Source organism: Bicyclus anynana, chromosome 26, assembly GCF_947172395.1.
Source record: "Bicyclus anynana chromosome 26, ilBicAnyn1.1, whole genome shotgun sequence".
NCBI lineage: Eukaryota > Metazoa > Arthropoda > Insecta > Lepidoptera > Nymphalidae > Bicyclus > Bicyclus anynana.
Window position 1 is genome coordinate 1,964,708 of NC_069108.1, and position 14,720 is coordinate 1,979,427.

The window sequence follows — 14,720 nt, forward strand, 5'->3', positions numbered from 1 at the left end:
AGTGAGCGATTTAAATATTTATTTAACATACCAGCCACGATGCAGTTTCTCCCCCGTATTTCCGGTTCTCGTGGGAATACGGAAATATTCGTCGTCATCAATCCATATTCGGCTCACTGCTGAGCTCGAGTCTCCTCTCAGAATGAGAGGGGTTAGGCCAATAGTCCACCACGCTGGCCCAATGCGGATTGGCAGACTTCACACACGCAGAGAATTAAGATAATTCTCTGGTATGCAGGTTTCCTCACGATGTTTTCCTTCACCGATTGAGACACGTGATATTTAATTTCTTAAAATGCACACAACTGAAAAGTTGGAGGTGCATCCCCCGGACCGGATTCGAACCCACACCCTCCGGATTCGGAGGCAGAGGTCATATCCACTGGGCTATCACGGCTCCATTATTTTCAAACATCATCATCGTACATTATTTTCAAACATCATCATCATTATCAACCCATATTCGGCTCACTGCTGAGCTCGAGTCTCCTCACAGAATGAGAGGGGTTAGGCCAATAGTCCACCACGCTGGCCCAAAGCGGATTGGCAGACTTCATACACGCAGATAATTATGAAAATTCTCTGATATGCAGGTTTCCTCACGATGTTTTTCCTTCACTGTTTTGTGAGACGTAATATTTAATTTCTTATAATGCACACGACTGAGAAGATGGAGGTGCATGCCCCGGTCCGGATTCGAACCCACACCCTCCGGAATTGGAGGCAGAGCTCATATCCACTGGGCTATAACAGCTCATTTTGTGATAGATAATGGTGTGATAACAGCTAAAATGACAAAAACAACATGGAAAGTGAATAATTTTTAAATTGTAAAACCGCCTTCGGAACGAATATAGCAATTGTGTGTGAAGCCAACTGTGCCTAGAATTGTTTTGTTTCGTTGAATTGAAATTAGGCGATTATTAAATATAATTTACAAACGGGTTGGTAATATTTTTTACGGATAAAAGACACAAATTGTTGATTGAAAAATAATTTTCAGAAGTTTTGGAACCCGCATTAATTAAATAAATATTTTTTTTGTTTCGCTTCCTTGTCTGCAAATTAAACATATACAATTAAAAGTGTTCAAAATATCCAATAAAACTAACTGGAATTGAATTCATATCCGGTGCAAGCTGTCAATGTCTTATAATTTTGTCAAATGTCAGTATGACAGAAGTTGAAAAGAAACAATAAATTGTAGACAGAGATGCATGAAACAAAACAATATCAAAAGATAGGCCATAAAAACAACTCGATTTTTTTTTAAAGTATACAATTTGTACCTATACAACTCGAAAGTGCGAGTGATTGTGAACCCTCAGACCAATTATAGAAGGACCTGTATCGCACTCATAGTCACAAACAAAACTGTCTGCCATTTTCTGAAGAAAACGATCTTAGATTTGGTATATAACATAAACTAAACTAGAAGTTTTTCAACTACACAAAAAGGTATTTTTACGGAGCTCTTTAACCGACGAACACGATTACAACTATTTAACATCGATTCCATAGACAGCTTTTATAATCGCATTAGATCATTGATCATATACTTTGACAGAAAAGTAACACCTAGCGAGGCAGGTCCTTGTATAGGACCTGCCTCGCTAGGTGTTACTTTGTAGTTGGTCTGAGAACCCTATGTCTGTGGTAATAGGGTTCTCCGTAACAGTGAAGGTGCTACGCCTGCTTCTGTTTCAGGAGTCGCTGCGATTGACTGCTTCACTCGCTGCGGGCGACAGTGACAATGCGCGCTGTCGTGTGTGCGGTGCGGACGGACATCTGAAGCACTTGTGTGAGCCAGCTCTGTGGGAGGGCGTGGAGGAGCGCTACAATACGATGCTGTACAACTGCTTCGGCGTGCGGGTGAGAGCCCGGGGTAGATGCCCCATAGTTAAGATGTGTCATCGAGTTAAAAGTCGCAGCCACAATTGTCACGATAAAATAAATTACGGAGCGCGCGTAAATTTAACTTAGTACAGCCAAAGTCAAATTTAAAAATGCACACTACTAGCTAGCACAAAATGTGCATAAAAATATATAATAATAATAATAATAATAAGCCCTTTATTCTGTGTTAAGAAATTACAATATTATATACATTACATTTTGTTTAAATTTTTTTTTTTAAAGAATGTCTCTTAACATAGTGTGCCTTTCGGCTTAGGCCTCCTCCAGCGACTTCCACTGCTCTCTCTCTCTAATGCGACCCTTCTCCATTTTGGACCTGATGTGAGCTTTTTAAGTCATCCTCCCATCTAAGGAACTGTTTGCCCCGATTCCTTCTGCCATCTCTAGGGTACCATTCCGTCACCAGTCTGCTCCACTTCCCCGTAGTGTCCCTTAGCATGTGGCCTGTCCATCGCCACTTTTGCTGGTCGACACGAGTTAAAACATCGGTGACCCCAGTTTTAGTTCGAAGGTCAGTGTTTCTTACCCTATCCTTTTTCTTATGGCCAGTCATGCTCCTCTCCATGGATCATTGGCACCTGGCCAGTTTAGCCCTTGGTGAGCCATGGTGAGCGTCCAGGTTTCACAGCCGTATGTTAGGCATGGCAAGATACACGTGTTGAAGGCCTTCCTCTTAATTACCATGCTCAGTTCCTTGGATTTCATTATCTCCTTCAGGGACCAATATCTTTTCCAGCCAACGGCAATTCTCGTGCTGATTTCTTTAGTCATTTGGTCCCTGAAGGTAACAACTTGCCCAAGGTATGTGTATTCTTGCACATACAATAATGGGTTGTTATCAATGCCGATGTTGACCTCAGTACTGTTCGTCATTAGTTTGGTCTTCTTTGTGTTCATTTTGAGTCCGATTTTAATGCTCTCTTCATGTAGATTCGAAACCATGCACCCGAGTTTGATTGGATCTTCCTCAAATAGTACGAGGTCATCTGCGAATCTGAGATGGTTAAGTTTTTTACCATTAACATTTAATCCGAAGTCTTCCCATTCTAAGTTGCGGAATACGCTTTCCAACACGGCTGAAAACAGTTTGGGGGATAAAGGGTCCCCTTGTCTGACACCTCTTTCAATTTTAAACTCGTTTCCTAAGCTTTCTAATTGGATTTTACCTTTATTGTTGTTATAAATCATATTTATGATGTCAATATATGCTGCGGGTACTCCTTGCTGTTCTAAACTGTCTAAGAGGGATTCATGGTTTATACTGTCGAAGGCTTTGGCGTAGTCGATAAACGCTATGTATATTTTTTTGTTATGCTCCGTGTATTTTTCGAGTATTTGTTTGACAGTGTGGATGTGGTCGATTGTAGAAAATCCTTTTCTGAAGCCCGCTTGTTCCACTGGCTGTTGTTCGTCCAGAGTTTTAGTGATTCTGTCAAGTATTATCTTCGCAAATACTTTGTACACATTAGACATCAGACTGATTGGCCTGTAGTTTTCCAAGTCGTCTTTATCACCCTTTTTATGCAGTCGAATAATGTGGGATTGGGTCCATTGCTCTGGAATTTTGCATTTTATTATGATTCGTTGAATAGTTTTGTAAGAATAGGAAAAATATATAATAAATTACCGCAAAACATAAAGTAAAAGGAAAACATTAATGAGTTTTTATTAACATTAAAAAACTTTTTGCTTGAAAAAGTATATTATAAAATTAATGACTTTTGACCGAAAAACAATAAATCCGCCTCTCTACTTATCTTACGTCATGTTAAGTTTTATTCATACTTGGTAGTTACAACACCCTCACAGGGTTCCATTTGTAATAATTATGACATTTTATCTATGACATGTGTTAAATATTATAATGGAAATGTAACTTAAATGAATAAATAAAATAAAATCATTGCAGGTAGAGCCCTCCGACGGCGCGATATGTGAACGCTGCGTCAACCAGCTGCGAAACACGCAGCGCTTCCACTCGCTCGTACAGGCGGCCTTCGCGACACCATCCATTGAATGTGAGTTTTGTCCTAACTGGCCTAGTTTGGATATTTTTTTTGTTTTTTAATTTATCTCCGTGTTCTCACGGGAACATTAAATGTAAGATGGAAACGGGCGAATTGTTAGGGATAGTATGAAAATCCACACCCCTTTCAGTTTCTACGTAAACGCTAAATCGCTTGGCGGTCCGTCTTTACTTGTAGAGTGGTAACTCAGGAACGGCTGAACCGATTTGACTAAAAATTGGTGGAGAGGTAGCTTAGAACCAGGAGATGGACATAGGATATATGCTAAGGGTAGGGGTAAGGGGTTTCACGCGGACGAAGTCGCGGGCGTCCGCTAGTAAAAGATAAAAAGAGCAGCGCTGCGCTGGTGGATCCACCACTAGCGTAGAACATGCTGAGTGGTGGCCTTTTAGATACCACATACATCGTCTTTTGATTTTATTTAAAATCTTTACATTTTAATCACATATTTTTTGGTGTCTTTTGTGTATTTTCATTTTGTTAGTGTGTCAAATTTCAGATATCAATAACGAACCACAAATGGATATCTCTGAAAGACTCGATGAAAAAACTATAACCCTTCATGGTAGTCGGGTAAAAGGCCAATCAAGTCTATGGAGACAAGAGCCCGCGCATAAAACTCGCGAAATTCTTAAGGATAAGGCTCTTGGAAATAATAGAACTGAACGGAAAAAGTCCATTTTCAACACCAATGTTAAAGTCAGACGGACGAATCTACCTTGTGGTGTATGTCAGCAAAAGTATCCGATGCTGGTGCCGTTTGACGGATGCGAGACATTCGTTTGTTCGAGATGCAAAAAGAAGGGACATACGTACGCTAACTGTGCGAGAGTCGGTACTCGTGTTAGATCCAATTTGTATGGCAACCATTTGCAATTACAAGCTAAGACTGATCTGAGAGGGAAAACCAAGTACGTGAAATGTTTTAACAATTAATTTTATAACAAAATGTTTTCAGTCTTGTTGAACAAAACTATTTTGTGTCTACCAGTGGTGAAGGATGGAATTTAGACGAAGGTAACCCATTCCAGAAGGCCGTAATAGCCCAGTGAATATGACCTCTGCCTCCGAATCCAGGGTGTGGGTTCGAATCCAGTACGGGGCATGCACCTCCAACTTTTTCAGTAGTGAGATTTTAAGAAAGCATTTTAAGAAATTAAATATCACGTGTCTCAATCGGTGAAGGAAACCTGCATACCAGAGAATTATCTTAATTTTCTGCGTGTGTGAAGTCTCCCAATCCGCATTGGGCCAGCGTGGTGGACTATTGGCTTTACCCCTTTCATTCTGAGGGGAGACTCGAGCTCAGCAGTGAGCCGAATATGGGTTGATGACGACGAACCCATTCCAAATAAAAGGAAATGCACACACCGTGATACACGCGGTTTCTCATAATATACAGTACAATACAACAATGAATATGCATGGATTTTTAAAGGCAACCCGGCGGGAATAGGCTTGCATTAACTCTTCGCCGCTGGTGTCTACCAAATATATTGTTGAGAGCCGTGATAGCAGTGGATATGGCCTCTGCCTTTGATTTTTTTTATTTTCTTTTATCGTACAAAAAATAAAAAGTGTTACGTTTTTGTGAGGACGGCGATTTCACCATTATGTTAAGTTATTATATAAAATAAACTTACCTATACACATTAGGGACACAATTAGGTACCTATGGTATAATGCCTAATTATGTTCGTTAATGATTCGGAGTGCGTAGGTTCGAATCCGGTCCAAAATCCGATCGCCGGCTGGGCTGATTGGAACTTTCTTAATTGGTCCAGGTCTGGCTGGTGGGAGGCTTCGGTGGTTACTACGACATACCGCTAAGCGAATAACGTTGCAGCACGATATGGCGAGACAGCGAAGGGGTGTGGATTATCATCTTACTCCTATCAAGTTAGCCCGCTTCCATCTTACATTGCATCGCTTACCATCTTGTAAAAACAAGTAACTTTTAACTATGAAACACGGTTAAAACTCACGTGATATAAGGTCTGAGTATGCCCGACAAGTTTCGAACCCATTAGTCATGAGCTGGTTCTTCGGCACGATCCAAACATTTTAGAAACAGGAGCTGACAAATGAGCCTTTATAAAATGAGGTTGGCTATACACTCTTAGACTATATACTCTTAGACTTAGGCCATATCCTGTCAGAAAATACAAAAGAAATGCCAATACAGATTCAAAAAAACATATTTTTAATAACCAAAAAGTATTTACGAATTAAATGACTTTTTTTAAATTAAAATCAATTTGACAAATTTATTATATTTTTACAATTTGACATACACATAAATTAAATATTTTATTATTTTCATTACATAAGAATTTCAGTATTGGTATAGTTATGGTAAATTTCATTTTATTTTCAATCAAATTAACATGTAGCATGTAATAATAATTGGAACATTTAAATTAAATTACATATTTTTAAAATATTTGCACGCCTAATTCGTGGCAAAACATGCTTGGACCATTGTATTTATTGTATCTGTTGTTACCCATGTTTTAGCAAATAATTTTTTTATCTTTCATTTATTTATTACTTCTTTTTTTTTTAATTTTTAACAATATAAGTATAAAAACAAAACATTATTAAAAATTTATAAAAAAAAAACACCCTCCCACTGCGGGACATTTGAGTGCCCAAGCAACCGGTGGTCAGGGCTCCAGAGTGAGGAACCTCCTCACAATACGCGCCGTCTCAAGAATCACTGCCTTCTGTATCCGACTCTTGATCCAACAGTTAAGCGAAAGCTTCTTAAGGTGTTGGTCGAAGCTTTTCGCTATAAGACCATTGACTGAAACAACTATCGGAACAACAATAGTTGACTCAACATTCCACATGGCGGTAATCTCGTGAGCAAGGTCCAAGTATTTTGATACTTTTTCCTTTTCGGCTTTAACCAGATTATCGTCATGTGGAACTGTAATATCAACAATTATTGCACGACGCACTGACCGATCGACTAGCACTATATCAGGTCTATTGGCTACAATATACCTGTAGTAAGGTTAGTTCCCCCCTCTGTAGTTCTCAAATAAATAATAATTATTATTATTATGTTGTTAACAATTAGATCACATTCCAGACTGCTCAGTGTACAAACTTTACCCTCACAATCAGTTAAAATGTCTCATAATGCGAATGATTTGCGTCAGCGTCACCTGTGCTCGAAGGAATACTCGGTTGCACAGAATTTGGTGCAGCACGTCAGGAATCTGCACAGGAACATGGATAGCACAAGTTGTACAGTATGCCATAAAAAAATGCACACCAACATGCTAGACAAGCATATGCGTGTACACACAAATCAGCAGCATGCCAGGAGATTGCTGGTGATGTCCCGGTCGCCAACTCGTCGACAACGTCATTGATTTTGGTTTCCGTCTTTTACTACAGTCATTATGTCGGAAAAAAAACTTTAGTGTTAATATTGTAAAAATACATAAAATAAAACCGACGAAACCAAATGAAAATATAGTTTTATTGAAAATAATAATACATTTTCAACAATAAAACTTAAGATAACTCTGATGTTTTTTTTAATTCTTATTGAGATCATAAGTAACAAACGAAACGTTTTAATTTTTTTTTAATCTTTACAAGTTAGTCCTTGACTACAATCTCACCTGATGGTAAGTGATGATGCAATCTACGATAGAAGCGGGCTAACTTGTTAGGAGGATGAAAATCCACACTCCTTTCGGTTTCTACACGACATCGTACCGGAACGCTATATCGCTTGGCGGTACGTCTTTGTCGGTGGTAACTAGCCACGGCCGAAGCCTCCCACCAGCCAGACCTGGACCAATTAAGAAAATTTAAATCGGACCAGGATTCCAGGACCTCCGTCTTGTAAATCCACCGCGCATACCACAGCGCCACGGAGGCCGTCAATAATTCATCTATAGGTTTTAATTTTTACTTATAGTACCAGTATTTGTTAAAATATGACCGCAAGTAACTATGAAACAAACGCCTATACTACGTTTGCATCACACCTACATCTGGGAATAGGGATGATGACTGTTTTTTAAATTGTATATACATTAAGATTATGCTAATAGTAAAGCAATTTTGTAAAAGTAACAAGGTATCTGCGATCATTACTTTCGGAGCTACAGGGATTTAAAGGGTCAGATTTGCGGCGCTGCCGCGGATCCGTCTCGTCCGAATGACGTCGTAGGTAATGATCGTTAGATTTGTATGTGCGTTCAAACAAAATTACTAATATCTTTGTTATTTGTGCTTTTATGTTTATAGTTCACATATTAAAAAATGTCACATTTAATGTAAGGAAGCTAAAACTGTATGAATTTTCATCTAATTACGATGAAAGATTTTTAATAGATTTTGAAATTTTATAATTTCCTTTTTTTTTCAAATATCCAGACAATCTTTGCTTTTTATGTATAAATTAGTTAACATTGACCTTATTTACCCGAATGTATCTTAAAAATCAATATATTCAAACCTAGTCATCATCCCCATTACTCTTACGTTGTGATGGGGCGGAAGAGGGAGTGATAAGAAGACAAAGTTATCTCGTTAGGTACCTCAGAACATAAAGAACATACACAGAATTATACGTGTTGTTGTTGACTCTGGCAGTGTGTGTGTGCTAGTGTCGCCAGCGTGCGTGGTCATGTGTACTAGCACAAGTTGCAAGACTAAGGCTTCTCACCAGTGTGAGTTCTCATATGTCTTACTAGGCTCCTGTTTACTGCACATTTATACTCACATAGCGTACAAGAGTAAGGCTTTTTACCAGTCTGAGTTCGCATATGACTAACTAGGCTACTGTTATTTGCAAATTTGTACTCGCATGTGTTACAAAATTAAGACTTCTCACCAGTGTGAGTACGCATATGTCTGACTAGGCTACTGTTTACTGCACATTTATACTCACATAGCGTACAAGAAAAAGGCTTCTCACCAGAGTGAGTTCGCATATGATTAACTAGACTACTGTTACTTGCACATTTGTACTCGCATGTGTTACAAATATAAGGCTTCTCGCCAGTGTGAGTTCGCATATGTCTGACTAGGCTACTGTTAACTGCACATTTATACTTGCATACCGTACAAGAAAAAGGCATGTCACCAGTGTGAGATGGCATATGATTCACTAACTGTATTTTTTGAGCACATTTGTAATCACATAAGTTACAAGAAAAAGGCTTCTCACCAGTGTGAGATCGCATATGACTCCTAAGGCTAGCGTTTACTGCACATTTGTACTCGCACAAATTGCAAGAATAGGGCTTCTCACCAGTGTGAGTTCGCATATGTCTTACTAGGCTAATGTTTACTGAAGATTTATAGTCACATAACGTACAAGAATAAAGCTTCTTACCAGTGTGAGATAGCATATGATTCATTAAGTGGGTTTCTTGAGTACATTTGTACTCGCATAAGTTACAAGAATAAGGCTTCTCATCAGTGTGAGTTCGTTTTTGTTTCATAAGGTCACTATTTGTAATGGTTTTAATCGTGCTTAAGTTACAAGAATAAAGCTTGTTACTAGTGTGAGTTCGCATATGTCTCACTAGGCTACTGTTTCCTGCACATTTATACTCACATTGCGAACAAGAATAAGGCTTCTCACCAGTGTGAGTTCGCATATGATACACTAACTGGTTTTTTTGAGCACATTTGTACTCGCATAAGTTACAAGAATGAGGCTTCTCAGCAGTGTGAGTTCTCATATGTCTCACTAGGCTACTGTTTGCTGTACATTTATACTCACATAGCGTACAAGAATAAGGCTTATCACCAGTGTGAGATCGCATATGACTCACAAGGCTACCGTTTACTGAACATTTGTACTCACATAAATTGCAAGAATAAGGCTTCTCACCGGTGTGAATCCGCATATGTCTCACTAAACTTATCTTTACTGTACACTTATACTCACATAGCGTACAAGAATAAGACTTCTTACCAGTGTGAAATCGCATATGTGTAATTAAGTAGGCTTTTTGAGCACATCTGTACCCGCATAAGTTACAAGAGAATGGCTTCTCACTAGTGTGAGTTCGTTTATGTCTCACAAGGTCACTATGTGTAATGCTTTTAAACGTGCATAAATTACATAAATAAGGCTTCTCACCAGTGTGAGTTCGCATATGTCTCACTAGGCTACTATTTACTGTACATTTATACTTACACAGCGTACAAGAATAAGGCTTCTTACCAGTATGAGATCTCATATGTATCATTAAGTGGACATTTCGAGCATATTTGAACTCACAAAAGTTACAAGAATAAGGCTTCTCACCAGTGTGAGATCGCATATGGCACACTAACAGAATTTTTTGAGCACATTTGTACTCGCATAAGTTACAACTATAAGGCTTTTCACCAGTGTGAGTTCGCATATGTCTCACTAGGCTAACGTTAACTGCACATTTATAGTTACATAGCGTACAAGAATAAGGTTTCTCACCAGTGTGAGTTCGCATATGATTTACTAAGTATTTTTTTTTAACACATTTGTACTCGCATATGTCACAATACAAATGCTTATCACCAGTGTGAGATCGCATATGACGCACTAAATGTTGTTTACGAGTACATTTGTACTCACATAAGTTACAAGAATAAGGCTTATCACCAGTGTGAGATCGCATATGACTCACTAACTGAATTTTTTGAGCACATTTGTACTCGCATAAGTTACAAAAATAAGGCTTTTCACCAGTGTGAGTTCGCATATGACGCACTAAATGTTCTTTACGAGTACATTTGTACTCACATAAGTTACAAGAATAAGGCTTTTCACCAGTGTGAGTTCGCATATGACTCACTAAATGTTGTTTACGAGTACATTTGTACTCACATAAGTTACAAGAATAAGGCTTATCACCAGTGTGAGTTTGCATATGTCTCACTAACTGAATTTTTTGAGCACATTTGTACTCGCATAAGTTACAAAAATAAGGCTTTTCACCAGTGTGAGTTCGCATATGTCTCATTAGGCTAACGTTAACTGCACATTTATACTTACATAGCGTACAAGAATAAGGTTTCTCACCAGTGTGAGTTCGCATATGATTCACTAAATATTGTTTACGAGTACATTTGTACTCACATAAGTTACAAGAATAAGACTTGTCACCAGTGTGAGTTCGCATATGAAGCACTAAATGAATTCTGTTAGTGCATTTGTATTGACAAAGCTTGCAAGTGAACTGTTTTCTTTCACTGTGAGTCTTTATGTGTTTAACTAAGAGCTTTTTTTGTTTAAACATACTTCTGCAAACATCACAAGTATAGCATTTTTTCTCATTATGTGTGTGTAAACTATTTACTGTCGAGTTGGTTAATTGTATATTACTGTCATTATTCAAGCAATCACTTTCACTTTGCAAAGTGTTATGTTTGTTGAGTGTCCCGGTGACGTTATTCTCACTTGTTCTCTGACAATGAGACTTTGTAGAGGCAGTATCAACATGTCGCCTGGTACAATTGCTGACAGATGCTCTTGATCTCTCAGGGTATCTGAATATATCATATAATTTGACGACACAGTTCATTAATAGTTTAATATCTATCTTAGTGTTGGTCTCAGACGTCTGGTCAGCTAATTCTTCTTTGATATCAAGTGCTGGTATTTCAGCGATTGTAACATCTTCTTTGGTTGCAAGAGGCGCGGCCAAGTGAGGGACTGAAACAAAAAAATTTCATTGCTTTATTTTTCTTTTATTTATTTTATAAAAAAAAACCGGCCAAGTGCGCGTCGGGTCACGCACAGTGAAGATTAAATGATCGTGGTTTGTACACTCTGTTGTAAAAGACCATTGCGTGATATAAGACTGTTTATTTAATCCTTTCACCAGTCCGAAAGGGCGTGGGTTCGTATCCCACCGCTGTCACCATGTTGTAAAAGACCATTGCGTGATATAAGACTGTTTATTTAATCCTTTGTTTTCTTACAATTCCATTTGACAGATGTCGAAATACAAACTAATAAAAAATAAACTTAGTATAGAAACTTATTCTATAACACACTCGACTTACATAGCGATATTAGGCCCCCATACTATTCTTAATTTATATTAATGACATGCATAAATCAACCAATAACCCTATGATTTTGTTTGCTGATGACTGTAGTGTAATATTTACTAATAAAGATCAAGAACATCAAGAACATATGATGAATACTAGTATAGTTGACATAATGCAATGGCTGACATCAAATAATTTGACATAAAATTTTAATAAAACTAAATTAATGACATTTCTAAATATTAGGAGCAATAGACATAAACTTGACATAGATATTAATTATATAGATAATAAAATTGACAATACAAATGTAACAAATTTACAAACTACAAATAGATGCTTAATAATAATAATAATAATAAGCTTTATTTTCCCATTTAACTTAACAATACTTAACAATATCTTAAAACTATTCTAACTAATCTATATATTTATCTAAATAGTTAATTTATGTACTAGTTAATAATGGGCCCCTTCGGGTATAAGCCTCCTCCATCTTTTTCCAATTGTCCCTTTCTTTTGTGAGTTCCATCCAACCTTGGCCAGCCACTGCGGTAATGTCATCTACCCACCTTCCTATAGGCCTTCCTACCTTCCTTTTACCAAGTGGACCTTTCCAGTAGGTAATTTTCTTAGTCCACCGTTTGTCCTTTAGCCTGCCAAGGTGGCCTGCCCATCTCCACTTAAGTCTTTGTGCATGGTCCAGAGCATCTGTGAGATTAGTTTTTTTCCTAATAATCATACTGTTTATTTTGTCAGCTTTTTTTAGTTTCAAGATGCTCCTTTCCATTGCACGTTGTGTGGTGATGAGTTTATGCCTCGAACTTGTGTTGTAGACCCATGTTTGGCAGATACATACATGAATAGATGCTTGACATGGAAAAATCACATCGAATATGTATCTAAACAAGTTAGTCAAGCGTCATATAGTTTGCACATGTCAACCATGACGTCCTAATGACTGCATACCATGGATATGTAGTATCTATATTAAGGTACGGTATCATATACTGGGGAAACGGTATTAATAATAACAGTGTATTGATAGCGCAAAAAAGATGCATATGAGCACTTTTTCAACTATGTATACGAGATAGTTGTAGGCCGTATTTCCAATAACTAGACATACTAACAATACCATCATTATATTTTTATGAAGTAGTTATGTTTGTAGTTAATAACAAACAATTGTTTATACCATATGATAAAAATAAGTCTGGTTTTCCTTCCTGACGCTATAACTCCAGAACGCACGAATTGATTTCCACAGGTTTGCATTCGTTGGAAAGGTCTCAGGCTCCGTGAGGTTTATAGCAAAAAAAAATCAGGAAAAATTTCAATGTAGGGTAGGGGTAGTGTAGGGGTAGGGTAGGGATAGAGTAGGGGTAGGGAATGGGTAGGGTAGTGGTAGGGTAGGGTAATGGTAGGGTAGGAGTAGTTGAAAGTTTACATCGAATTTCACGCGGACGAAGTCGCGGGCGTCCGCTAGTACCAAATGAAAATGACATAAAAATGAAAATGATGAGACGCGACAATGAAAAATTCAGATGCGAACAACATAAAACTGCTCTGTACCACAACAGTTTCTTCAGTGCAGCAATAAAAATTTATAATAAGTTACCAAAAGGAAATTAGGAAAGTAAAAAATATAAACTGCTTTAAGAATAATTTATACAAATATCTAAGTCATCAGTGTAAACGAATATATAAATTGATACTATCGATATTATTTCAGACAAATAATTTTTATTTTTTTTTGTGACATGTTTAACTTTTTGCTTGTATTTTTTATTATTATTATTACTATTGAATATCATTTGGATTGACCACACTAATTATTTAATAATAATATTCTGAAAAATGTAAATTGTATATTGTAAATATTGAATGAAGTCTAATAGATTCAAATAATTTAAAAACACATAATAATTTGCATGCCAAATAGGCAAGAAAAATTAATGATCACGTATTTTTTCTTTTTTTTTTTTGACTCAAAAATAACAAAGTTATAGTTAGCTAAAGTTATTTATTTTCAAACAGAATTTGAGGGTCACCCTCCACATATCCCCTAACAACAAAATCAGCTGGTAGGTTAGCGAGCGCCCGGGCCGAGGACCGTTGACCTTTGTGCGTTTATTTTATTTTCGTTTGATACCTATCTATTATTTTTTATAATTAAAGGACGTCAGGAAGGGCCGCCAGCAATTGCCGCGATTGTTTGCTAATAATGTGTCCATTATTTTGTTATTTTTGAGTCATAAATTGAAAAAAAATCATTACATAAAATGTACCGAATGTAAATCTACAAACGATTTATATTCTATTAATGATACAGAACCACGAAAAAAAAATCTTCACTAAAGACCGAATCATCCTGTATATGAAACCTTTTTTGACAGAGCCGCCACCCACCCCAACCAACTAGTGGTGGAGGTTGACAACGATCCCAACCCCGCTTGTAGATATAGATGCCCGAAGAAAGTCCTTTACGATCCTTACGATCACATAACGACCGACAACGTTTCCCAGACAACACAAACACAAGCTACACAGCGTCTTTGCCGAAGATGAGGTCCCCGATATCTGAGGTCACCCGGTCGGTATTTAGTCAGGGATGAAGAACAGAACATTTTGTACACCTGATTACTAACAAGCTAATTTTTTGTGAGTAGCTTCATCTCGATGAGACGATCAACTTTTTTTAAAAAATTCAAAATTAATTTATTTCAAGTAGACTCAGTTTACAAGCACTTT

The 14,720-nt window shown here is 37.5% G+C and overlaps 1 protein-coding gene and 1 pseudogene across 1 annotated transcript; one reads left to right on the forward strand and one right to left on the reverse strand.

Moving 5' to 3' along the window:
• Positions 1 to 14,720, reverse strand: part of LOC112050794 (zinc finger protein 271-like) — a 58,926-nt pseudogene that overhangs the window by 42,459 nt on the left and 1,747 nt on the right.
• Positions 1,648 to 7,582, forward strand: LOC112050807 (uncharacterized). Its single transcript, XM_052889840.1, has 4 exons — positions 1,648 to 1,872; positions 3,827 to 3,935; positions 4,408 to 4,866; positions 7,017 to 7,582. The coding sequence occupies exons 1-4, from the start codon at positions 1,648 to 1,650 to the stop codon at positions 7,325 to 7,327; spliced, it is 1,104 nt and encodes a 367-aa protein (XP_052745800.1). The 3' UTR covers positions 7,328 to 7,582.

Excerpts from the sequence above, each read along its gene's own strand:
- LOC112050807 (XM_052889840.1), top strand. The coding sequence starts at position 1,648 with ATGTCTGTGGTAATAGGGTTCTCCGTAACAGTGAAGGTGCTACGCCTG. Across the intron at positions 1,873-3,826 it reads ACAACTGCTTCGGCGTGCGG|GTAGAGCCCTCCGACGGCGC; the intron begins GTGAGAGCCCGG and ends AAATCATTGCAG. Across the intron at positions 4,867-7,016 it reads GAAAACCAAGTACGTGAAAT|TGTTAACAATTAGATCACAT; the intron begins GTTTTAACAATT and ends TTATTATTATGT.